The sequence below is a fragment of the Chrysemys picta genome, chromosome 2 (genome assembly GCF_011386835.1).
Source record: "Chrysemys picta bellii isolate R12L10 chromosome 2, ASM1138683v2, whole genome shotgun sequence".
NCBI classification, from domain to species: Eukaryota; Metazoa; Chordata; order Testudines; family Emydidae; genus Chrysemys; species Chrysemys picta.
In genome coordinates this window covers 49,339,938-49,367,036 of record NC_088792.1, presented here as the reverse complement: position 1 = coordinate 49,367,036, position 27,099 = coordinate 49,339,938, and the positions used below count along the sequence as shown (strand labels likewise).

General features: G+C 42.5%; 1 protein-coding gene across 6 annotated transcripts in view; it reads right to left on the bottom strand.

The window, feature by feature from the left end:
• CASD1 (CAS1 domain containing 1) overlaps positions 1–26,855 on the bottom strand; it is a 55,130-nt gene extending 28,275 nt beyond the window's left edge. For 3 of the 6 annotated variants that reach the window (XM_065583114.1, XM_042857092.2, XM_042857099.2), the window contains exons 1-6: positions 26,454–26,813; positions 12,353–12,449; positions 11,367–11,487; positions 6,949–6,993; positions 5,310–5,372; positions 3,837–3,881 (exon numbers count right to left, since the gene is read on the bottom strand). In XM_065583114.1, the coding sequence (XP_065439186.1) occupies positions 3,837–3,881; positions 5,310–5,372; positions 6,949–6,993; positions 11,367–11,487; positions 12,353–12,449; positions 26,454–26,586 (504 nt within the window). In that variant the 5' untranslated portion in view covers positions 26,587–26,813. Of the gene's footprint in view, positions 1–3,836; positions 3,882–5,309; positions 5,373–6,948; positions 6,994–11,366; positions 11,488–12,352; positions 12,450–26,453 lie in introns of all 6 variants that reach the window. The other 3 variants (XM_005299832.3, XM_008163448.3, XM_042857085.2) reach the window with 2 other exon arrangements.
• Positions 26,856–27,099: the final 244 nt, after the last annotated feature.

Below are 27,099 nucleotides of genomic sequence, written 5' to 3'. Positions count from 1 at the left end.
TTTAGGAAATTATTTAAATTATTGTTCTGTGTGTGTCTGTGTTGACATTACAGAGGAAACGCAGAGCCGAAAAGATGAGTTTTGTATTAGCCTGAACGTGGTGAGGCCTGTAGCCACTGTAATGTTTTGTGGGAGTGAATTACATGATCTAGGTCCATTTCCTATGAAAGGTCTTTCTTTATTATTTCATTATTTCAGTGGAAAGTAGCTATTGTGAGAGGTCAATCTTGGAGGGAGAAACAAATTTATTCAGAAGCTATGCCCAATCCGATAGAGAACCCTGAATATCAAAACAGATACTTTTGCTAAGCCCAAGAAGGGGCACAGTATTCTGGCCAGTCAAAGACAGAAATGGGAATTTCTGCTACCATCAGTACTTCAGCATCAAATAGTGCTGAGGAATCCCATGGACCCAAAGGCTGCAGAACAACTTAATCTGAGGGCAGACATGCTTGGTAGTGGCGGGGGGGGGGGGGGGGGAGGGAGGGGTGGCGTAGGCAGCAGAAATAGGAAAGTGCTTCAGAAACCTATGAGTATTACTTCAGTCTTGTACATGTTCAACTTTGACCAACTTGAAGATGGTGTTGTTTAGTATGAGATAAAGGACACAGAGAGCTGAGTGTCATCTATGTATTGATGACTCATTTTTCTCTTTCATATCCACAAAGGCAAAGTTTGAAGTCAAAGGTGATGCCCTTGATTGCAGTTAGCTAGAAGGGGGCATTTTGGTACTGGACTATCTATAAGCAGCAGTCAGGGAACAATGGTTGTGCTTCACTGGTTCTTCTAGTTCTTGACTGGGTAGAGTTTTCTGTAAATACATTTTGGAATTTGATTTCAGGATAGACTATGGTGGTGATTTTTTCATCTTATATCAGGGAGTTTTCATTTCTATGTGGGGTAGGACATGGTGCAATCAGGACTGGGGGGCTATTCTTGAGTTTCTTATGTTAGTGTCCAGCCTTAGGCCATGTCTACAATACAGGTGCTATAAAGGCTCACCTACAGCACTGTAGCTATGCGGTTTCAGTACCGCAGCATAACTGTTTCCTAAAATGATGGGAGGGGTTTTTCCATCACTGTAGGTAATCCATCTCCCCAAGCAGCAGTAATTAGGTCAATGGAAGCTTTCTTCCCTGGTTCTTCTACACCACGGGTTAGGTCAGCACAGCCATGGTTCTCAGGGGTGTGATTTTTTTCACACCCCTGAGCAACATAGTTATGTCAATCTAAATTTTAAGTGTAGACCAGACCTTACTATTTTGTCTGGGGTATTGGTGTCTGTGTGTGAGAGAGAGACTTCTAAGAAAACTTTTGAGAAACAAAAAGCACAGAGTTCAGATAGGAGTTTTAGGCTATCATCTGTGTGAATGCTGAAGTCTCCCAAGATGGTGTGATGCTGGCAGACCAGACTAGCTCATGTCAAGACCCACAGGCCTCACGGAACATTGACAAATGCATAGCTGGAAACCAGTCTGGCTCATCTGTGCGTTAGTATTATTAAAACAGGTATTAGATTTATAAAAATGTGTTTAGACTGTATGAAATTCTTGGAAGTTGTTGCATGCATTAATCTCACACATAATATCTGTGTCCCATGTTATAAGGTAATATTTAGGTGTTTGCTCTGAAACTATAAAGCCCCACAGTCAGGAGAGATGCATTAACAAGTGTGAAATACTAGTTTACCACAAGAAGTGTCATCTCCTGCCCAATGAAACAAGGCCCATAGACATCAGACAAGCTATTGGGCAACATCAGGGGACAAAAGACTTTGATGATTGCTCCCCCCACACCCATGAAGAGGAAACAGTGCACAAACACTCATCCCATCAGCTTGAGTTTTGGGGAGAAGGGAATAAAAATTCCTGTCAGGAAGAAATTGTTATCCCTATGCTGCTTGAACTCTGAAGGGCAAAGATTTCTAAGCATAAGTAAGGTCCTAAGGACATATAGAGCTTGCATATTACAACAGCTTCTATCATCTTCTGAAACCAGATTATAGCTCATTTGTGTGTGTATGTTTACCTGCTTTAATTTTGTAAATAACTCATTTATTTTCCTTAGTTAATAATAATTAATAAATCATTTATTAATAAATAGTTAATAAAACTTCAGTTAGTTTATTATAGCATTGGCTACAAGCATTGTTTCTGGTTTAAGCTCTGAGAGGCAACTGACTTAAGGAAAGTGACCGGTCATTTGGACCTGGGAATAGCCTGAATATCATTTTGATTTTTGGTGTAAGGCACCATCTGTCACAAAGGAAAGCTTGCCTGGGGTGGTAAAATAGACTGGAATAACAAGGGGACTGTCTGTGACTCCACATTAAGGCTGTTATAGTTTTTGAGGAGTTCATGCTGGATACTTACTTAGTTGGTGAAATTTAATCATAGAATCACAATCAGTTTGGAGTTTGTGCCCTGGTTTGTAACAGTTGGCCCTGATACTGGTATTCACGTTTGTGAGCCACTCCAGACAGCTGACATATTGCTCTTGTGAACTTCTTGACTACATCGGACTACATGTATATATCACCTCTTCTTGGAAACTTTTGGTGTCCAGAGGTTTATAGATTAGCAGGACTCCTAGACAGGTATCATCTCCAAATTCACAGATCAAATAGCAGCACTCAAAAGATTTTGTTTCCAGCGTGCTACTCCTGAATTTGAGCCAGGGTGGACCGATTTAAACCAAACTATTTGAATTGACAAATTTAATCATGATTTAAATCCGCAAACAGGAAACCTTGATTGAAATTGATGATTTAAATCATGTTTTGCATTTGTACTTTTCAGTTATTTTCCTAAAGAAAGGCTGATTCTTCTTAGTTGGTAATCATTAAAACATGGTGAACTGCAACTAAGTATAGCCTTTATATTAAATTGGGGTATTTTTGCTAACTGGGATGATGTCATTAAAGGGGGAGATAGTAGGAAGACTAGTCCATTTCCTGAAGTGGTGCTGATACCTGGCATTGTGGGAAGGGCCCTACTCCTCTTCCTACTGCAAGTGGGGAGAGAATGAGGATTAGTCTACACTACCAAGTAAAATGATGTAACTTAAGTTGCTCAGGGGTGTGAAAAAGCCACCCCCTAAGTGATAAGTTACAGTGACCTAAGCACTGTACACACCCACACTATGTCGGTGCCAGACACTCTCCCATCGGCATAGTGTGTCTTCACCAGATGCACTACAATGGCGCAGCTGCATCGGTGCTGCTGTGATGACGTAGCACTCTAGTGTAGACTTGCCCTGAGGTTCTGATTCCTGAATCAGGATGTCAAAACTCACAGTCTCAGGAAGCACAGATACTTAGGTGGCTCCTGGCAGCAGCAGAAGGGGGTATTCAACAGTCAACAGAGCACAGAAGAGTTTAAATTAAGTAAGAAGAATGGATTCCTGGAAGGAAAACCTTGCAGACAGGACCATTATCAAGGTAAATATTTTTTTGAAAATAATATTCATTAAAAAGTTGATATTCAGTTGGCCAAATTATTAATACAAATATTTAAAACATTTATGAAGTACCTTGGCTATCTTCTCATAGGATTTATTCTACATTTCATCCACGCATCAAGCCAAAACACAATCTTTAACAATGAAATGGTGAGCAAATATTACTGTACATCACACATCCATATACAAATATTACTCTGATATTTTAAAAAGTATTGGTTATAACAAGAACAAGACAATTGGAATAGAAGATTGACAATCAGTGTATGTTTTCCCTTTTGAAATTAAAAGTAACTACTTCCTCTTGTCACTTTTCTAGAAGCATACGTATTCTCCTGTAAATTCACACCAGAATGCCTACTGCATGAAAAGCTTACCGTAGCAGCTCCTGCTACAATTACATGAGGTTTTGCAATAGAACCCTAAAACACAAAGTAAAAGAGAGATTAGTCTTCTAAATATTTTCACAAATCACTAAAAGCTACAATTCAATTTATTGCACAAGTTATTTAACATCTGTGCCTTGATTTTATCACATCTCAGCTGTCTTGTGAGGCTAAAGAATTTGTAAAGCAGTGAGATCCTCAGATGTAAGGTTCTATGTAAGTGCAAAGTATCATTATGTTTCCATATGTTCAAAATCATTTATTGAATTAGGCAATATTTAAGTTTGCTCTTTAAAAGGTATCCAGGCATCTACTCATAAGATGCTATGCATTGCTAAATAACACAAACATGCATTATAGCAGCTGAAATAAATATTCTAGACATGTTTATTGTTATGAAGTGGCCAATGACTGAAGAGATTTGTCCATAAAAAAAGAGAAATTTGTCTAAATAATTAAGTGATAATCATATTATTATTATTATTTGTAATATTGTTGTGCCTAAGAGTCCTATACATGGACAGGATCCCACTATGCTAGGTGCTGTACTAACACAGAACAAAGCCAATCCCTGCCCCCAAAGCGTTTACAATCTAAATTTAACACAAGATACAGGTAGAGGCAGAGGGGGTTGCAAGAAAAACAATGAGACAATATTAGTCAGCATGATGGGTCGTGGTCTCTGCACACCAGCAGCCTAACTGCTGTCAAGCGTTTTGTACCCATCATGGAAAAGGACAATTTTAAAGGTTTTGGAGGAGGATAGAGAGGTAGCTTCACAGATGTTTACAGGGAGTTCCTCCCAAACCTGAAGGGCAGCAGGGGAAAAAGCACAGAGATGTTTGTTTGAAAATTTAACAAGTGGGCAGTGGAGACTGGCATAATGAGCCATTATAGAATCATCAAAGGAAGAAACCCAGAAATGGCAACTAGTCTTTAGTAAAAGTCAATTTGTGAACAACTTGACTAATTATCAAGAGAGATACATGTTCAAGTTGTTATACCTGTTAAGTATAGTAATTTGTTAACCAGCAATTTTAAAGAACACCTGACATGCTGGATAGCATAAAAACAAGAATTATATTAAACAGTAAGTATAACTAGTGCATAATTATAAGATCCAGTGCACCCCTCCAAGTTTGCAAGAGTTCACCAGATATTACAGAGCTGTGGGATTCTTTGGAGACTTTCATTTGAGCTCTAAACTTCTGAGTCCACATTGTGAATTTCTGCAGTTTGTGTTAGCTTGTTCTGTGTGACTACATCCTGTTGATATAACAGATGTAACACTATATCTTTTCAGAGGTCTTAGTGTATAACTTGATCTCAATGTTTTAAATGATTATTCTCCTTTATCTACATCCAGAACTTGTACACAATATGAGTTAAGCATATGGAACAATAGGAGACTAGGTCCCTCAATCTGTTGGTATTTTCTAACGTCAGTATATTTTTAGAACACACCTCAGTCCAAGATTTGATACGTTGCTTCATAGAGCCATTAACTTCTGGATACCACAGGAAATCCTGTAAAACGAATGTATTAATACCTGTGAGTAAATTTAAGAATAGCTCATCATTCAGAAAATGCATGTGTATATCAACTGCACATTTCATACATGGAAAATTACACTGGTCAAAATTTTGCTTCATTTCTTTACTAGATTCATGGACCAATCATAGATGAAAGATCTGATATCTTAATCAGCCAGGAACAAAGGGTAAAATAAATGGGAGTTTTGTCATTTACTTCAATGGAGCCAAGATTTCACATAGAATGTAAACCTTTAAAACCAGTTGGAAGTGAAGAGTCTCAGTTTTCCAATAATATAAAAGGACAGAAACAAATGTTTTAAGGTTTACGAAAGATCACATCAGTGTATTCTAGTTAACTTTTAGCTTCATTCTCCACAACTTTTAGCAACAGCTATCTTGCAAATCTCTGAACTAGAAAACCGATTTTCTGAAAGCTTAATATTCCAGATTTCAAACTACGTTGAATCCTAACATTTGGCACTAGCATTTCACATTACTGGCTTCTAAAAATAGAGCAGAGGGAAACAAAAAGGGCTAATGACTTGCACTTTATTAAAATCATTCTCCTCAATAAAAATAAAATCTCTCAATTAATTCCAAAAGATTTATGTAAAACTTTATTTGTACTTCAGCTAATGTTATTCCCTCTCCATTTAAGGCCCAAGCTGCTACTTGACAGCATAAGTAGTTTCTGCTTCCACAATCAAGAGGTACTACAGTCTCCTAAAAAAGTACAGTGGAGACAGTGTCAGATCAAAGGGAAAATACAAAGAACTGTAAGAAAACGTTACAATGAAGGCAGAAAGACTGGCCTAGCACAAAGTTCTCCTCTCCTGAACACAACACTGACCCTCCTTTTTAAATCATAGCTCCCTCCAAAGACCTAAGTAATTCATTCAACATGCACTCTCTCGATGAATTATATGGAAAGGAGTGGGAAGAAAGTAATGCTACTGAGATCTTTGTAGAGGAAGACCTCACTCCCAGACCACTGGGGATGGGGAAGGAGAACAGAGTTCTCCTCAAAACCTACCCACAACTCCCAAGTTTTTTTGTGTGTATGTGTGTTTTTAAAAACCTTCTACACTGGTGATGCATCTGGCTCACTCTGTTACTGCAATCAAAGTGGACCCGGGGCAGAGAATTGGTTGGGGCGGCACAGAAAGCTCATCTGCATTTACCACATTCCTTGCTCCAAGTATCACAAGCTCCTTCCATTGGAAGGACCAATTATGAGATCTGATGAGAGGACTAATATTGTATGTCACTACTATTGAGTCCAAAGCTCCTGTAAGATAATGGAAATGATTGGGGAAAAACACACTCCTCAAAGGACCTTATTCAGATTTCACTAAACTTTAAGATACAAATCTTCAGGGGGGGGGAAAAAAATCCGATCATAAATGGTGCTGAGCACCTGCAATGCTGATTGATTTCTGTTTAATTTGTGACTGATCAGTATCTCTGAAAAGAGGTCCTTAATTGTTTTCACCAGAAGTATAGGGGGAGCATACAAAAGTATACATTGATTATTATAGCTTGGAGCTTATTACTACAAAAAACTTACCACTTTAATTGATGCAGATTTGTCTTCAAAAAGAATGTTTCCATGCTGCCAAAATAAAAAACAAGTTAAACTTGTTCTACTGGAAGGTAGCGTATGTTCAAATACTGATCCCTCTTATCTCTAGAGCCCTGCAAATCTGCAGATATCCTTGGACCATTTTTGTGGATCGGGATACAAGTTTTGTATCCACACAGGGCTCTACTCATCTCCCATCTAAGGCCTCATCTACACTAAAAAGTGTTTGTTAGTACAGCTCCTAGAGGAGACAGTTTATACCAGAAAATAGTTCTTTTGTCTGTACAGCTTATACCACTTCCTGGAGGAAATAAGATATACTAGCAAAAGTTGTTTTTTGTTGCTGGTGTAACTGATTTTTTCATGCTCCTAACTGATATAGCTATGCTGGCAAAACTTTGAAATGTAGCTCAGGCATATGGTGCTATGTCCCCCTAGTAACTCCTGGGAACACCATAGCTTTCTATTACCAAATGATTCAAAAAGTCTGAAATCTTTCCTTTCTAGACATCACTATTTTCCTTAATATTCCTCTCAAAGGACTGAAATACAAACAAAACATTTTCCTCTCACACTTCCCTGGTCTATACCACTAGTATGCCTATTTTCCTGCTCCCCCTGTACTCTAACAGCTGAACCAATTTTGCTCAAAGTTTCCAGAAAAAAATAAAATCACCACAGGCAGAAATCAAGCCTGGAATATGTAATTCATAACTTACTGACTGAAAACAGGAGATTAGAATGGAATAAGTTAGGCATCCTTAATTACAGTAGACACAAATATTCCTTTAACATTAAACTGAGTTGTATTATTTCAGTTTCAATCCCTGAAACAAAAAGGACAAGTACAATTTCCCTCCACAAACTGAGCTGAGGTACTGTAGACAAATATACCCATTCTTTCTCCATAAGCCAGTGATTCCCCCTACTCAGCCATCCTGAAACTTCAGATATCTTCCAACGTCTATTAAATGCACTGTCACCCCATCAGTTTCATAAGCATTTGACACAAAGGTCTTCCAGCTCAGAACCAACCTAACTACTCCTCCCCACCAAACTCTCATAATTGCCAAACTACTCCCCACCTCTGGCAAGTAATCCAACACCAACCCCCAGCTAGGAAAACTCCGATTATCCAATCAGCCAAACATCTGGCTTTGACAAGTGAAATTTAATTACATGCTGCCTGCCAGACAGACTGCTATCATGCATTTAAATACCCTGATTGTATTAAATAATTGACAAGTGTGATAAATGAAGGGGATGGGAGAGCTCTCTTTTATGGACACCCAGCTAGCCAGCAGCTATAAAATCCCTCTTAGTAGCTGTTCTCTAATTGCTCAACCTGTAAGGGGTTAAAAAGTCTAACTGCTATGCATAGGTAAAAGGAAGTGAGTGGACACCTGGCCAAAAGAGCCAATGGGAAGGCTAGAACTTTCTAAAATCGAAAAACGACTCCCCTTTGTCAGTCTGTGGTTGCTCTCCGGGGAGAGGCAGACAGGGCTGCAGTTATGCTGTAAGAAGCTTGGGGCCAGGTATGAAAAATCCTTAGTATCATACCTAGAAACTACTCATTTGAACCCCAGGTATGTAACTAGATCAGGAAATGTCTGGGAAGACGCAATTAGGTTTTTCTCTTTTTATTTATTTATGGTTTAGGGTTAGCACAGAGGAGTCCACAAGTGTTTTTCTTTTGCTTGTAATCTTTAAGCTGGACCTCAAGAAAGCTATTCTTGATGCTTAATCCTTGTAGGTTTTTGTTTTTTTTTAATCTAGCAAAAGCCTAAATTCCCAGATGTATTTTCTTTCTTTTTTTTTTATTAATAAAGTTTACCTTTTTTAAAAACAGAACTGGATTTTTGTGTCTTAAGAGGTTTGTGAACATGTTGTTTAATTAGCTGGTGGCAACAATTGATTTCCTTTTCCCCCTCTCTCAGCTCTTCCCCAGAAGGGTGGGGGGGTGAAAGGGCTTGAGGGTACCCCACAGGAAGGAATTCCCAAGTGTGCCTTTCCGGGTTCTCAAAGGGATTCTACACTTGGGTGGTGGCAGCATCTACCACTCCAAGGTCAGAGAAAAGCCGTAACCTTGGAAGTTTAATACAAGCCTGGAGTGGTAAGTACACCTCTACCCCGATATAACGCTGTCCTTGGGAGCCAAAAAAATCTTACCGCGTTATAGGTGAAACTGCGTTATATCGAACTTGCTTTGATCTGCCGGAGCGTGCAGCCCTGCCCCCCCGGAGCGCTGCTTTACCGCGTTATATCCGAATTCATGTTATATTGGGTAGCGTTATATCAGGGTAGAGGTGTATTAATTTTTAGAGTCCTTAATAGCCCCCATCTTTTGCACTCGAAGTGCCAGAATGGGGAATCAGTCTTGACAACAAGTCTGACCTGAAGCTGAATACAAACCCTGAACAGCAGACGAAGTTAATGATTTGGCTGTCTGATAGACTATAATGATATAGTCTATCTCTGGCTCCACTTAGCAAGCAGTGCTTCACACTTATCTTTAGAAAATGAACACACAACTGTTTTTCATTGGAATTTACAAGAAAGGCAAGGCAGAAAGCTATTTTTAATTTCAGCCCCAATCAGACTTGTATATCAGTCAATGCATCTAGGATTTCAGTGCAGATTAAATCAGCAATTAATCTTTCAAGAAGTGACTTACAACAAGACTTGAATTAATACTGGCTAAAAGAACAGAACAAAACACTGGCATAGATCAGATTGGCTCCCTCTACTGGCAGGTCATCAGCTTGCTATGAGGAGACCCTGCTAGTAGTTCCCGGGTGTTTTAAGGCTCTGAAGTCTGAACAAAGCCCACTGTCCCTGTCTTTGGGTCCCTAGGGACATCTCTGGAGCACAGATCTTCTGTCTAGGCTGCAACCATGTGGCCCAGCTTCCTAGCCCCTCTGGTCTCACTGCTGACTCTTGAGCTCCCCCCGCCCCCCAAGCTTAAACACACCCTTTCCCAGAACTCCAAAGGTGTAAGCATTCTAGTTTCCCCTCTTCAAAGGGCCACATGGTAGGTGTAACATATAACACAGATACTACCATGTTATTGCTCTTTACTTAAAAATGACAAATACATAGAGGATATAGATCAGGGGTCGGCAACGTTTGGCATGCGGCTCGCAAGGGTAAGCACTCTAGTGGGCTGGGCCAGTTTATTTACCTGCTGACGCGGCAGGTTCGGCCGATTGTGGCCCCCACTCGCCGCGGTTCGCAGTCCCGGGCCAATGGGGGCGGCGAGAAGCGGCGCGGGTGAGGGATGTGCTGGCCGCGGTTTCCTGCCGCTCCCATTGGCCCGGGATGGCGAACCGTGGCCAGTGGGGGCCGCGATCGGCCGAACCCTGGCGTGTCAGCAGGTAAATAAATTGGCCCGGCCCACCAGAGTGCTTACCCTGGCGAGCCGCGTGCCAAATGTTGCCGACCCCTGGTATAGATCATATAGAAAACAACACACATCCTGAACACAATGCCCCTCACTGTAGCTCACTCTTTCCTTGGAGGACCATCTATGTTCAGATAGGTAGATGGACAGGAGGAACCTGCCTCAACCTCATCCAGTTCTTGCAGCGGTCTCCCGCATCTTAAACTGGTGAAAAATTACCAAAGAACTCCCAACAGAGCAGCTTTTGTAACCTTCCAATCCCTGTCAGGTGACCTCCTGATCAACCTCCTCAGGTGATCAGAGCCCAATACTAGATGACTCTGTTACCAAGTGACCCCTCCCCATCTAGCCAATTCTTGGGGTAGACATTATCTTACTGTCTAGGATGTTTGTACTTGAATAGAGGACCATACCAATTTAACAACTGTCTATTGTCAATCCTGCATCACTATGCCTTGGCATTTCAGTCCAATATGGAGGTAAAGAGATCACTGAGAAGGCACCTTGTCCCCACAATCAAAACAGAGTTTGCAGCTTGGTAAAGATACATAGAGAGTTCATAATCTCACAGAGAATTTATAAATTGTACAGATTTCCAAGTCATCACACACTGTGACAGCCATATTTTCTCATCAGAAAAACAAATCTCACTTAGTTGCCATTGGACAAGCCACCTTAGTTGAACAGCCTAGGAAAGAAAACTATCATTTGCTGAACCCTCCCTCTGCAAACTTCCCACTTCACTTCTCAGGATGCCAAACATTCTGACAATTGCTTGGGCCCAATCTCCCTATCAAGTGCTTGATTTGTTTCTCTGCAGAACTATGCTACATGGTTCCCTTTCCTGAATTTTAGGATAGCAAGTAGTATTATTTCCCAACAAATGCTCATTCCAGACATCAAAGTCCTTAGAAAAAACCCTGTTTCTGGTGTTTTCAAGCTGGAAATTAAGTAAAGTTTTAACAGTTAAGTGACAAATTGGTGGGAAAAAAGACAGTCTTACCTTGTTTCCTTCTTCCTTGACTTGAGGATTTACGAGTTTTACAAAAGAATAAAACAACTGGCGAATTCTGGAATCTCCTATAAATGCAATATGTTTGTCTAGGAGGCAGTTTTTTGCTTCACTGCAAAAAGAAACAGCATTACAAAATTAACATATTACATTATTTAAGGAATCAATTTAATGAAGGATATTGACAATTCCTTAAAGGAAATCTTGAATGTTATACAGAAAATTCTAAACATTACATCTAACTCTAAAGAAGGGTAAATTGTTTTTTTTTTTTAAAATACTGAATGCATTACATAAAACAAGGGATAAGTATGAAATAAGGAGCCACCCTGATTATTTGATTACACAAATTACTGTAGGCATGAAAGGACTCTCTTTCTCATTGGGTTGTGCTGAAAAAAATCAAAAAGACTGAGAAGTTGTATAACTTTATTAAGTAACAGAATAATTTAGAGTGATAAAGGTATCTGTCATGGTTTCTATATTAAGTGAATGAAGAGAAAAATGATAGTAGATTTTCTTATTAAAAAATTCTAAAAAAGGAATATACATTAACTATTTGGGATATTATAACTAAGAATCGTATTTTCCCTTTACATCACAATTTGAAACATGTGATACATCTTGAACGATCTTTAAATTCTTCATAATAAACAAAATGTGCAGTATAAATTATTACTACCACTCTTTATCTATTTATATTTAGTAGCACAATCCTATTATGCTTAGCACTCTAGACATATAATGAAAAGAATATCTGCCACAAAGGACTTATACTAAGGGCCGTTTTCTGATCTCTGATAAATTATGTATTTCACTGTAACCCATTTAAAAACAATCAGATGCAAGCATGAAGACTGTCAAAAGAGAAAAGGCTATAGGGACTGAAAAGACTGCAGTCCAGTAAACCGATTTCTTACTACCTTCCCCTGTAGAGAACAGAATAAAAATAAAAGAATGTAAGGGGATATCCTTACCTATTTTTATATTTATGCATCATACAACTGTGGGGCTGCCATACTTTTTCCCCAAGAAATCTCCCACTGGAGAGAAGATATTCACATGTATCATCACCTTAAAAAATTACATTAGAATTAGAATCCAACTACAAAATGTATCATGCAATATCTTAACCACCAACTACTTTATTTTTAAAAAAATAAATAATTGAAGTTTGAACCACAAAAAGATAAGAAATCATTAGCACTAACTAGAGCCAAGTATACCGTAAGGAGGTCCCGCACAAACTTCTCCATGTAATTTTGCCATTTATTGCACCTAACTTCTGTCTGAAAACATTCCTCTGTCCACAGCCAAATGGTGAGGATTGCATAATTTCTACTAAGGAGCAGGATGTGACCTGAACTAGAATAATACTTGGGCCTCCAGAGTTAAAAGAACAGAGCATCGATCTACTGCACCACCTATCATCCTACAATTATAACAACATAAGGTGAAGTGATTAACGTACTAGTACCCTAATGTAATGCTCTTCTGTAAAGATTTAGCATATACTTTAAGCATTTTATATAGAATCTAAGTCTAAAAAAGAAATGTGCAGGATAATCTGTTTGTATCTGCTTGCTTAAAATGTAATTACTGTACCACATTAAAGCAGGTGGAATTATATCTCAGTGTTTCAGCAGAAAGAGGTTTGCATAGGAATTCTCTGTAGCCTCTGATTCTGCATGCAGTCAGCTCCTTCATTCTAAAAGTTGCAAACTAAGGGTCAGCTACAGAGATGGTGATTTTTTTCTTCAAGCTCAAGTAAATGAACATCTTAGGTATGAAACCAATAAATAAGGCCTCTTTAAAATTGTTATGAATACCTGGGCCTGAAGAAAAGGGAAAGATTTTGCTGCTGTTGCCAAGATATTTTTTCAGTGAATCAATATTGAAAAAGTTACAAGTAGTTCTGAACTTTCTCCCCAAAAAGAAAAAATAAATGATATTCATGGGCACTAGACCTTCATCCAGAAGGATCCCAAAGTGCTTTACAAACTATTTAGGAATCACTGGTTTATAGTCATCCATAAGGTAAAACGCACCTGCTGCTTAGCGGTTCACAGCAACATTATACAGTAGAAAAATGTACCGTAGTTATCTGAACTGAAATTTGTTCTGGACATCAGGATTAGCCATCTTAGTCTTGAGAAGACTACAATGAGATTTTTGGTTATCATTAGCCTAAATCTCAATTGTGCATCTGATCCAAAAGAGGACGCCAAAAAAAAAAGTTTTTTTTTTAAATTTAGTATTAACATATTCTTGATATATCTATAAAATATGTAAAGGTTATATGACATACAAATTGTAAAAATCATATTTAAGATGAGAATAATAAAGGAATACAAAAAGACAGAGAAACCTTTTGATTGAACAAAAACATTTATTAAATTACATTGATTAACTAATAAAATTCTCAGTATATGCACTCTCACATTAGTACAGCCATGACAAAATAAGTGAATTCCTATGAAAGGAAAAACAAAATTTAAGGTATCAAGAAAAAGCTCATATGGGCGAATTCAGCTACAAATGGAAAATTATTTCCTTGTACCATGAGTTCAAATCATAAGCTCCCACATACCTAGTCACAATATTAAATAGGTGACAAAATGAATTCATGTCTACTTGCTTTAGACGGGAAAAATCACATAAATATCACATAATAGCTCAGTCCCAAACATTTTGCTATATACTCTGTCATGAATATCACATTATATCCTGCAAAATGTGAAATCTACAAATGTCACTAATATGCTTTTTTTGCAGTGTAGCAACATTGGTCTCAGAATAAGAAAGAAAGAGGGAGAAAAAGAAAAGGTTGGTGAGGTAACATTGTTTATTGGACCAATTTATTCTGTTGGTGGAAGGGACAAGCTTTTGAGCTTCAAAGGGCTCTCCTTCAGATCTCAGGTGTTTCCAGGAGCCTTCTTATGTGGGGAGTGAAGAACCACAGATGATGTCACTCCCTGCCTTATATAGCTTTTGCATATGGCAGGAACCCTTTGTTCCAAAGCTTGGTTCCCAGACCAGTCTGTGAAAAAATATTGACATCCCAAGATGGAGTCCAGCATCATGTGGCCTGGTCACATGTCCTTGTAGAGTCATAGTAGCCATCACTCACGGGCTGTCTGTAGTGTTCTCAGGAAGGCTCACCAGGTGGTAGATAAGCTTCTCCTATGGCCTATTGTTCTCCCTAATGGCTCACTGCCCTGAATAGGCCCTTCACAACCACTTACCTAGACTGAAAGCATCTGTCTAGCGGGTGTTACCCAGGTGTAACTACATTTGAAATACATATACACAGTCAATATTCATATATTCAGATACAAAAATGATACATGCATAGATAGGATAATCATATTAAACTAATCATAACTTTTCCAATGACACCTCACATGACTTATCTTCATAAAATTTCATCGTAATTATGCTATAACCATATCATCACTATGAAGAATATGGGGTGCAGTGGCACACCATTTTTTAAATGGATTGTCCACGGAATTGATGCTGCTATGGGTATATTCTAGAGAGTCTGAGAAAGGGGTTGTAGTTGTTTAAAATTTGTGGTGGAAATCTGTAAGGGAGCTTAGGTCATCTGTCCAAAAGATGAAAATATCGTCTATGTATCTCAAGTATATCATTGATTCTGTGGTGCATTTTTCCAGAAATTCTTCCTCAAGGTGGCCCCTGAAGAGATTGACACATTGGGGAGCCATCCTAACACCCATGGTTGTTCCCATAGTTGGGACAAAGCATTTGTTATTAAATGTGGAGTTGTTGTGGCAGAGGATGAAATGGATGAGTTTGGCAATGCGTTTAGGGTGGATTTCAGAGCACTGTACATTGCAATTATCATAAATATTCCTACAAAGAATTGAACTTTGTTGACACTGAAAACTAATGGGAGATACATCATGAATACATAAAAAAACAATTGTTAAAGTTTTTCTACTTTTGTATTACTAAATGTGTGCATCTTTCCCAGCCTGCTCTAAACACAGTCCACACACGCACACACTTTATAGCATTTGGTTTTATTAAATAGAAATTTAAACACAAGGTAAAAAGCTCAACTCATGCCTTCTTTCAAGGTGTGGCTGCTCCTAAGGTTCTTATAGTTTATCAGATGTAGGTGGTTCAGATAAACCACCTGCACCACTGATTCAGTAAAACTCAACATCCCCCAGCAGAGTGCATTCACAGATAAATGCATGAGCTTGTGACATTGAGGAATCCAGCCAGAAATCCTTGCTGTCATAGTCTTTCATCACTCACTATTGATCCACCTGATTTACACCTAGTTTAGTGGTATATGTATCTTAACTCTGTATTTCCTGGTTTTCAGAGGTTTGAACACAGCTGAACTCAACATTCTATTATTTGTATTTATTATTTGTATTAACATAGCACCTAGAAGCCCTAGTCATGGACCAGGAGCTCATTCTGCTAGGCACTGTACAAATACAGAACAAAAAGATAGAATGTAAGCTTTTTATGTAAGGGACTAAGTATGAGACAAGAGACAACATATAGGCAGATGAGTAAAAGGACACGAGACAATATTTGGTTAACATGACAGACGGTGGTCCCAGCACACTGGCACCCTAACCAATGTCATGTGTTTTTTGTAGGCATCGTGGCAAAGGAGAGTTCTGAAAAGGTTTTGGAAGGAGAATAATGAATTAGTTGTGCAGATATTTATGGGGAGTACTTCCCAAGCGTGAGGAATAGCATGGGAGAAAGAACAGAGGCATTTGTTTGAAAATGTAACCAAGCGTCTGATGTAGGCTGGCAGAACGGGTCCAGAAAAGCATGAGTCAGATTCACATTAACTCTCCATAAAAAAAGGTTTGGGGCAGTTAATAATGCATGTTTTTTTTTTTAAACAAAACATCAAAAAACTCAGCACTTCCATGTTCCACAGATCAGCTATTTCCATTCACTGACTCTCACTCCTGGGCAATGATTAAACTGGTCACAGAAGGCACTGGATGGATGTTAGTCCTTTCAATGAGTCCCTGTATCATCTGTTCATCCCTCATCTCTCTGCTGGTACAGCACAGCACAGCCCAGTCCTCCCTCCCCAGTCCTCCTCCCCATGGAGGGGTAGGCATCAGTGGAGGCCCTACTGATTGAGGAACTGGACAGAGGATGCAGAAACAGTGTAGGGACTAAGAGTCAGTGGGGCATGTTTTAAAGTGGGGACAGAAATGCAGGGTATGGATGTGGGTGGTTTAAGCCAGTTAGAGTAGTTTAGGGTTGTGCTGGACCCTCAGCAGTTGTGCCACAGTGAAACCCTAAAGGATGAAGCATGGCAACGGGCAAGAGCTCTACCAACTCCCCCCCCCACCCCCACTCCCTGCACTGCTCCAATACCCCATATTCCTTAGATTTGTGCGCGCACACACACACACACACACACACACACACGATATAAAAATCTGAAAATGTTATGAGCAATTCATGTTAACTGATGCACATCCCTAACCCCTTGAAAAATAACCCAACTAGCTTTTCTTTGTTCACAATCACTCCTATTGTTCAGGAAACAGCCAAAGACCAAAATTACATATCCTAAGTGCTTATTAGCCTTTCATCTTCCCTCTATTTAATTAATGCTCGTTTCCTTCACAACTTAAAAACGTTGGCTCTAAAACCAGAAGCTTTGGTCTAGGGTCAAAACTTCCAAAAACAGCCCCAGCAGAATGCAGGAAGAAAGCAGCTAATGTGCATAACACAAATTTCTTTGAAAACTGCTCAGGGTAGGGCTGAAACTCAGAATGTATGCATATGGCTCAGGTTCAATGACCAGAGCATGTCACCTTGAGCTACCCAGTTACTATGACAACAGAGCCCTAGCTTCAACAGATGCCTAGACTTCCTACATAAACACAATTCACTCTCTTTGGTTCATTAGTTAGGGTCAACCCAATCTGGAGTAGTAAACTTAATTTTCCAATAACTTCTTTAATTTTGCTCCCCCCCAGAAGGGGAGAGGGGGAAAGGAGGACAGTGGATGCTGTACAGTGCTGAGATAAATCCTGAGCATGTAAGATCAGTTCAGGGAAGATAAGATCCATAGTTTAAGCTCCAGGTGTTGACAAGTAAATGTTTTAAGAACCAAGCGATTTTGTAAACATGTGATGGGGGGGAGGGGAAGAAAGAGAGAAGGAGGGACAGTATTTGTGCAATCCCTTGCTCAAATGACTCCAAATTTGGACCACTACCCCTGCCTCACAACCCCAAAATGAACAACAATTTTTAAGGCAATTGAGTCAGCACCTGGATTTTGGGACATGTCTACACTGCAATCAGGAAGTGTGATTGCAGCATGCGTAGGCATAAGCAGACTAGCTCACTAAGGCTATGTCTACACTACGAAATTAGGTCGATTTAATAGAAGTCGATTTTTTAGAAATCGGTTTGATACAGTCGATTGTGTGTGTCCCCACTAAGCGCATTAAGTCAGCGGTGTGCTTACACAGTACCGAGGCTAGCGTCAACTTTCGGAGCATTGCACGGTGGTAGCTATCCCACAGTTCCTGCAGTCTCTGCCGCCCACTGGAATTCTGAGTTGAGCCCCCAATGCCTGATGGGGCAAAAACATTGTCACGGGTGGCTCTGGGTGCGTGTCGTCAGGCCACCCCCCCTCCGTGAAAGCAACGGCAAAAAATCGTTTCTCGCCTTTTTTCCTGTGTTACCCCTGCAGACGACATACCACGGCAAGCATGGAACCCACTCAGCTCACTGTCACGGTATGTCTCCTGGCAGCTGCGGTACGGCAGTGCTACAGAGCAGCATCCCCTTGTCTTGAGGACGGCAGATGGTGCAATACAATTGCTAGCTGTCATCGTCCCCGCCGTGAGTGCTCCTGACCGACCCTGGTTAGGTTGGTCGGGGGCACCTGGCCAGACATGGGTGCTCCTGGCCAGCCTCAGTGAGGTCGGTCGGGGACGCATGGACAAAAATGGGAATAACTCCAGGTCATTCTCTTCTTTAAGTTTCGTCTAATGGAGATTCAGTCCTGCCTGGAATATCATGCCAGCTGGAGGCTTCTACCTCAGGCTGCTCTCCCAGTCGGCAGCACTGCGCGGTTGCACCTATCCCAGCCTACCCCTTGCTCCCATGGCTCATGAAGCTTGGACAGTAGTAAGGAGCAGTTCAACTATAGGCTGAGCAAGTGCAGAATGGTGGTAGAATGTGCTTTTGGACGTTTAAAAGCCCGCTGGTGCAGTTTACTGACTCAGTTAGACCTCAGAGAAACCAATATTCGCATTGTTATTACTGCTTGCTGTGTGCTCCACAATATCTGTGAGAGTAAGGGGAAGACGTTTATGTCAGGTGGGAGGTTGAGGCAAATCGCCTGGCCACTGATTACGTGCAGCCAGACACCAGGGCAGTTAGAAGAGCACAGCAGCGCGCACTGCGCATCAGAGAAACTTTGAAAACCAGTTTCATGACTGGCCAGGCTATGGTATGAAAGTTCTGTTTGTTTCTCCTTGATGAAATCCCGCCCCCTTGGTTCACCCTACTTCCCTGTAAGCCAACCGCCTTTCCCCTCCCCTTTGATCTCCGCTTGCAGAGGCACTAAAGTCATTGTTGTTTCAAATTCATGCATTTTTTATTAATTCGTCACACAAATGGGACGATAACTGCCAAGGTAGCCCGGGAGGGGTAGGGGAGGAAGGAAGCACAGGGGTGGGGTAGTTGTAGGGGCACCCCCTAGAATGGCACGCAGCTCATCATAGAAGCGGCATGTCTGGGGCTCTGACCGGAGCGGCTGTTTGCCTCTCTGGTTCTTTGGTAGGCTTGCCTGAGCTCCTTAAGTTTCACGCGGCACTGCTGCAGGTCCCTGTTATAACCTCTTTCCTTCATGCCCTTGGAGATTTTTTCAAATATGCTGGTATTTCGTCTTTTGGAACGGAGTTTGGATAGCACGGATTCGTCTCCCCATACAGCGACCAGATGCAGTACCTCCCGTTTGGTCCATGCTGGAGCTCTTTTGCAATTCTGGGACTCCATGGTCCCCTGTGCTGATGAGCTCTGCATGGTCACCTGCGCTGTTGATCAGCTCTCTACGCTTGCCAAACAGGAAATTAAATTCAAAAGTTCGCGGGGCTTTTCCTGTCTACCTGGCCAGTACATCTGAGGTGAGAGTGCTGTCCAGAGCGGTCACAATGGAGCACTCTGAGATAGCTCCCAGAGGCCAATCCTGTCGAATTGCATCCACACTACCCCAAATTCGACCAGCAGGATCGATTTCCGCGCTAATCCCCTTGTTGGGGAGGAGTACAGAAATTGATTTTAAGAGCCCTTTAAGTCGATAAAAATGGCTTCGTCGTGTGGACGGGTGCAGTGTTAAATCGATCTAACGCTGCTAAATTCGACCTAAACTTGTAGTGTAGACCAGGGCTAAGAATAGCAGTGTAGCCACAACAGAACAGGCAGCAGCATGGGTTATCCCCGTGAGTACACACCTAGGGTCCCAGGTGGAATTAGACTTGAATGGCTAGACTATACTGCTATTTTTAGTGAGCTAACTAGATCACGGCTAGTTTGCCTATGCCTATACATGCTACGATCACACCTCCTGACTGCAGAGTAGACCTACCCATAGAGCACTGAACAGTAGGCGATTCTAAGGCCTGGTCTACAATACAAACTTACATTGGTGTCATTACATTGCTCAGGGGTGTGAAAAATCCACACCCGAGTGACCTAGTTATATTGACATAATCCCCACTGTAAACAGCGCTATGTCGACAGGAGAGCGTCTCCTGTTGACACAGCTGTCGCCTCTGGCAGAGGTGGATCAACTATGCCAACAAGCGAAGCTCTCTCACTGGCATAGTAGAGTCTTCACTAAAGCACTACAGCAGCGCAGCTGCAGCTTTTTAAGTGTAGACCTGCCCTGAGCCTTAACTATAACAAAGCTGAGACTCCACTATTATGACGTGCAACTGTAACAATCTCCGCTCTCACACACATACCATGCATCACCAATAGGATGAATCTCAAATACTCATGAATCCCAAGAATACATGCACACACAAAATAATCCTTTTAACACAGGGATAATTTCAGACCATGGGATTACACCTTCAACATACACTAGCAACTGGGTTTGGATGTTTTAGCTCCTTAGGTCAGCAAGACAGCATGTTCCACGGGATCACTAGAAGTGTTCCCAACATCTGAGGTCTATCTTCTATCATTAGACATAAGAACTTCTGTTAACATGTAACAACAGAAGATCTTTTGGAGAGATGGGAGAGTTTGGAGTGGGGGGGCGGGGGCAGGGAGAGAGTGATAAGCGAGGAAGCAAAAAGTGACATATTAGTGAAGGAAAGGGTATGAATAGGGTAGAAAAGGAAAGAACATGGATCAAAATGAGGAGAGAAAATAAGCGGAGTCAGACCACCATAAATTGTGTCTCCAAGAAAAGTCAATATAGGCATTAGGAAGCGCTAGGAACAACAGAAGACGGATGAATCACTTGACTAACAAAACAAACAGGCCATGATACTTTCTTTAAAAAAAAAAAAAAAAAAAAAAAAAAAACCACACTACCCTATCTCTGACCATTATTGAGAGCAATTCCTTTTACGTGACAATGAGAAGAACCCTAAAAAGTGCCCCAGTATAGCTAAAATGTAGGAAGTTATTATTCTTTGTTCCCCTCATGTTTTATTTGAAATAGCAAAAACAATAAATTAAGTTTAATATTCATGAAATGTCAAACACACATACTGTAGTAATTGATAGAGAACATAATTTAATTCCATTTTGTTAGTTATTCCTTCTATATAGCTTTCTACTGAATTCATGGAATAACAGTCTTCATCCAATGACAAAACCAACACAATCTCATAATAAACAATCTCTGAATCCGAATGGACAAAGCATCTTCCTTATTTTCAGATATATAAATTACAACTGTGATAAATATTTTGTTAAATGTAAAATAACTTTAAATAGTACTTAACTGCAGAATATTTGGTGATCCATTTAATAAAGAAAAAATGCAAAATTATAAATAAAAACCTGTCCCCAATAGGATTTCAACACCATAGCTTTGACATATATATTACTAAGATGACAAAATACACAATATTTATGCTAAGATTTGTGACACTTTATAAACAATTAGGCAAGTGAATACTCTGGAGGACTAGTTTTCATACAATTTTGAATAAAGACAGTTTCTCTATCAAAGCTTATAACTAAGTTCTTTGAATCCACATCTCTCATCATTAGCAGTTAATTTGAAAGCTGTATCAAATTTTAGTTTGTCTCTTTATAAGTAGGAAAGCTTCCCTTGCCTCCACGTACAGGCCACAGTCCTTCACTTACATGATCATTTTTACACTAGTGGATAGTCTCACTGAATGTAATAGATTACTTAGGGCACGTCTTCACTGGCCACGTTAAAGCGCTGCCGCGGCTTGTGTAGTCGTGGCATAGTGCTAGGAGAGAGCTCCATAAGGGGTGTAGCTCCCAGCGCTGGAACCCTATGAGCGCAGCTCCCAGCGCTAGTGCACTGTCTACACTGGCACTTTACAGCGTTGAAACTTGCAGCGCTCAGGGGTATGTTTTTTCACACCCCTGAGCGAGAAAGTTGCAGCGCTGTAAAATGCCAATGTAGACAAGCCCTTACATCTGTTAGATTCCTCCCATGTACAGTTGCAGGATTAGGGCCAAAATTAGCCAATAAGACCGACAATTTCCCATCATTCTCCTACTAACTTTTCTTCCAAACATGCAATCAGAGCAATTTTACCATGTTTCAATAGAAAACAAAATCTAATCAAAAACATTTAGCAAGTACAACATCTCCTCAGTCAAAAGCAGAAAAAGACCATTGAGGCAATAAAAGCTAAAGCGAACATTTACACACATGCTTTACTCATGTGAGTAGTCACGTATTTCTGCAGACTAAGGCAGTGGTTCTTAATCATGGGTATGCGTATCCGTGGTGGTACACAGAAGTCTTCCAGGGGATACATCAACTCATCTAGACATTTGTCTAGTTTTAGAACAGGTTGCATAAAAAGCACTAGCAAAGTCAGTAAAAACTAAAATTTCATACAATGGCTTTTTATATTGCTCTACATACTATACACTTAAATGTAAGTACAATATTTATATTCCAATTGATATATTTTATAATTCTATGGTAAAACTGAGAAAGTAAGCGATTTTTCAGTAATAGCATGCTGTGATACGTTTGTATGTCTGATTTTGCAAGCAAGTAGCGTTTAAGTGGGGTGAAACTTGGGGTACACAAGACAAATCAGATTCCTGAAAGGGGTACAGTAGTCTGGAAAGATTGAGAGCCACTGGACTAAGGGACAAGGGTGAAAGGACAGGTTAGTCACCAAAAAATTACATAGTATCCAATTACTAGTTAAAAAACATTAAAATTATACTAACCTCCATTCCCCCCTATTTGGAGAACATGATATTGTTTAGTAGTAGTGATCATTATACATTATAATTTCCCCCATCTTCATATGTCTTTACCCATTTTTAGGATTGCCCACTTTTTCATATGCTTTTCTAGTGACTGGCTATTGCCTTTCTTGTCCCACTCTAATGCTCACTGTTTTAACAGTCCACAATACTAGTCTTTACCATCACAGAGAAAAAGTATATTATTGACTAATTGTCTCCACATTTAGCACTGCACATTTGACTAAGCAAATCATAAAGGTTTTTGTCCCTTATCTAAAGGATCAGGTAATGACCCATTACTTGATTTAGGAAGCAAGCCTCAACATACAAGAAGTCTGAGCCAACAATCTAATCCAGGGGTGGGCAAACTACGGCCCGCAGGCCACGTCCGGCCTGCGGGATCGTCCTGCCTGGTCCCCGAGTTCCTGGCCCAGGAGGCTAGCCCCGGCCCCTCTCCTGCTGTTCCCCCTCCCCCGCATCCTCAGCTCGCTCACTCTGCCGCTGGTGCAATGCTCTGGGCTGCGGGTCAGCGCGCTCCTGGGGCAGCGCAGCTGCAGAGTCCAGCCTGACCTGGTGCTCTGTGCTGTGTGGTGGCGGCAGCGTTGCCCGGCTCTAGCTGGGCAGCACGGCTGTAGTACCACCAGCCACTAGTGCTCCAGGCAGCGCGGTAAGGGAGCAGAGGGGGTTGGATAGAGGGCAGGGGAGTTCCGGGTGGTGGTCAGGGGGCGGGGGTGTGGATGGTAGTCAGGGGAAACAGGGGGTTGAATGGGGGCAGTGGTTCCGGGGGGCAGTCAGGAAGGAGGGGGGTTGGATGGGGCAGGAGTCCCGGGGAGGGCGTCAGGAATGAGAGGAGAGGTTGGCTGGGGCAGCTGGGATCTGGGGGCAGTCAGGGGACAGGGAGCGGGGTGTGTGTGGATGGGGCAGGGGTCCCAGAGAGGCCATCAGGGAACAGGGGGGTTGGATGGGCAGGAGTCGGGGGGGGGGGGGGGGGAGGCGGCATATAGGAGGTGGGGGCCGGGCCACGACCCCCTCCCCTAACCGGCCCTCCATACAATTTATAAAACCCACTGCAGCCCTCAGGCCAAAAAGTTTGCCCACCCCGATCTAGTCCGATGCTCTGTTAAGTACATAATTAATTAAAAGTTTGTTTGTTTTTAATAAGCATAGAAGAGGAATAAAACACATTTTTACTGGCTGTAGCAAATTATTAATGCACAATCTTCTGATTTCTCTCAAAAAAGACACATGCAATCTTCTTAATCTTTTAAGGTTTTATATGATCAGCAGTGCTTGGTGTTATCTAAGAAACTCATATCCACTCCTGTGACAGGGTTCTCTCTTCCTCATACAGTTTCAATTTCACTTGAAAACTTGAGAAATTAGCAAAGAGTGATTGTGATGTTGCACTCTATATGATTTTATAAAAATATGCTAATGAGTGTGAATATAAAGTAACTGGAATATGCTTCATGCAAAAGGTCTCTTGTAAGGTATCATTACAAAGCTTATAATCTACTGAGTGTGGTCATCCTATCTGTATAAATGTATCACTCTTGTATCTGAAACTAGAAATATGAAACATAACACTGAGGTCCTATTGTAGTTATGCAAAGTGTGGGCCATTAATGGTGGTTTGGAATCTTGATGGCTCCCATTAACCAGGACAATTGTCTGTAGATGGCTCTGTTTTACTTGCAAGTCTTCCTGTATACCTGTGTGCTGGCAAGTGGGTAATGAAGTCTTACAGTGACATGTTATCATGTCACCTGAACTGGAATCCATCTTTCACCTGGTGTTTTTCCATTTAGAAGGAGGGGTGGGAACCCAGAGAGGTACAAAGGATTCCCGCCTTATGCAAAAGCTATATAAGTGGGTGGAAGAGAACAAAGGGAGCGGCCATCATGAGAAATCCCCTAGCTACCACCTGAGCTGGAACAAGGGCTGTACCAGGGGAAAGGATTGTGCCCAGATAAGGAAGGCATCCAGTCTCTGAAAGAAACTTTTTGAAACATCTCTGAGGGTGAGATTTTATCTGTATTCAGTTTTTTATCACTATATTAGGAATAGACTTGCAGGTTTTATTTTATTTTACTTGGTAATTCACTTTGCTCTGTCTGCTATTACTTGAAACCACTTAAATCCTACTTTCTGTATTTAATAAAAATCACTTTTTACTTATTAATTAACCCAGAGTATGTATTAATACCGGGGGGGTGGGGGGCGGCAAACAACTGTGCATCTCTCTCTATCAGTGTTATAGAGGGCGAACAATTTATGAGTTTACCCTGTATAAGCTTTATACAGGGGAAAACAGATTTATTTGGGGTTTGGACCCCATTGGGAGTTGAGTATCTGAGTGTTAAAGACAGGAACACTTCTTAAGTGGCTTTCAGTTAAGTCTGCAGCTTTGGGGCACGTGGTTCTGATCCTTGGTCTCTCTGTGTTGGAGCAAACTGGTGTGTCTGGCTCAACAAGACAGGGTGCTGGAGTCCCAAGCGGACAGGGAAAGCAGGGGCAGAAGTAGTCTTGGCACATCAGTTGGCAGCCCAAAGGGGGTTTCTGTGATCCAACCCAACACTGTGATTATTCATCAACCTTTTGGAAAACAGCAGACATTTTGCTGGTTTTGATTTGTACACAGACCCCCTCGCCACACCCTATCCCTACCCCACCTCTACCCACACAGGGTGTTCATTACATTCCTTGACATCTCTGAAACAGACTGAGCCTATACTGGAAAAATGTGGCCTAGAGGTGAACACCACCACACATAATTGTAAATCCCTTGCAACCCTAGCAACCTATGCAGGTTTTGGGGGGGGGGGGGGGGGGGGAGGGAGGAGAAGAAGTCTGCAAGGTGTTTGAGACCAAGGCATATTTCTGTTGACTGTCTAGTCCAATCTGAACAAAGCCAGGGGCTAGTGTATAGCACGCTGGTGCCATCCACCATTTTAAATAGCATCCATGGGAGTTCGGATTCATTCCCTGTCCTCCAAAACTCGTTCCTCTCCCCCCCACGCCTCCCAGTGCCGGCTCAGCTAGGGCTTTCTATTTTCACTCCCCCTCTCTTAACTGTTTGCACTGGAGCGTCCTAGACTGCCAGGTCCTCAGGGCGGGGACCTGACTAAACACACCAGCCAATTTCAATTACCTCCCCAGGCAAAAGGTGTCCCCGTCGTGCGCTGCCCTAGTAGGTACAGTCCGTGCGAACAGCTCGGCTCCGATAACAAGTAACGGGGGGAGGAAGATGATGCTCAACTATGGCGAAGTTTAGGAGCCACCCCTCGTCCCCATGCCTCAAAGCGGTGTGACACCAGCTTGCGGGCATCAGCCGCGGGGCACCCAGCCACCCTGCCCGGACCCTGGGGCGCCCGTTCTGCGCAGGGGGGCTCGGGTCCGTCCCGCGGCTGGTGCCGGGAGCCGCAGCGCCTTACGCCGGGGACAGCACCCAGGTGCCCCTGCAAGGCAGGAGGCGCGGGGGAAGAGCGACCCACAGGATGCCTCCCCCGGCGCTGCGGCGGGTTCCGGCTCCCCCCGCGGACCTTAGCCCGGCTCCCCAGTGTCCCGGGGCTCCTCCCCCGCGGGGCTCCCAGCGCCGTGTCCTCCCCTCACCTCGGTAGCGGCGGAAGGCGGCGTGGCAGGCGGCGAGCAGCAGGACGGCGCCCAGCGCCAGCGCCTTGGCGCTCCTCACGCTGAAGTAGTGGTTGATCTCCCGCTTGCCTAGGGTGTAGGCCAGGGCCGCCATCTTGGCTCCTCCATGACAACAGCGTGCGATGGAGCGAGCGGGCGCAGCGGGGCAGCACTGGGTCTCCGGCGGCGGCGAAGGGGAAAGGAGCCTCCGCTGCTGCCTTCGGCGCCAGTAGCGCCGCGGAGCGGTGCCCGACACCCCCGCGAACGGCGAGAGGACGCCCCCCGCCCAGCCCAGCGCCGCTTCACTTCAGCCGCCAGCAGCGGGCCGTCCCTTCCTTCCCCGCCCCGCCCCGCCTGTTGTCTCCCCCAGCGCGCCTCCGCCCTGGCCGCGGGGCCCTGCAGCTGCTCCGGAGCATGAGCCAGGGGCGGGGCCCGGGGCGGGCAGGCGTGTGGCTGCTGCTGGCGGCTGGGGACAGTTTTCCTGGGCTGACGTTATAACCCGACCCCTTCCCCGGGGCTCGGTGGTGGCCAAGCGGCGCTTCCTGCCTTCGACACCTGCCCAGCAGCGAGGCAGGCACCGCACCTGGGATTGGGGGGCGGTAACATCCTCTGCCCTGTGGCAGGCACG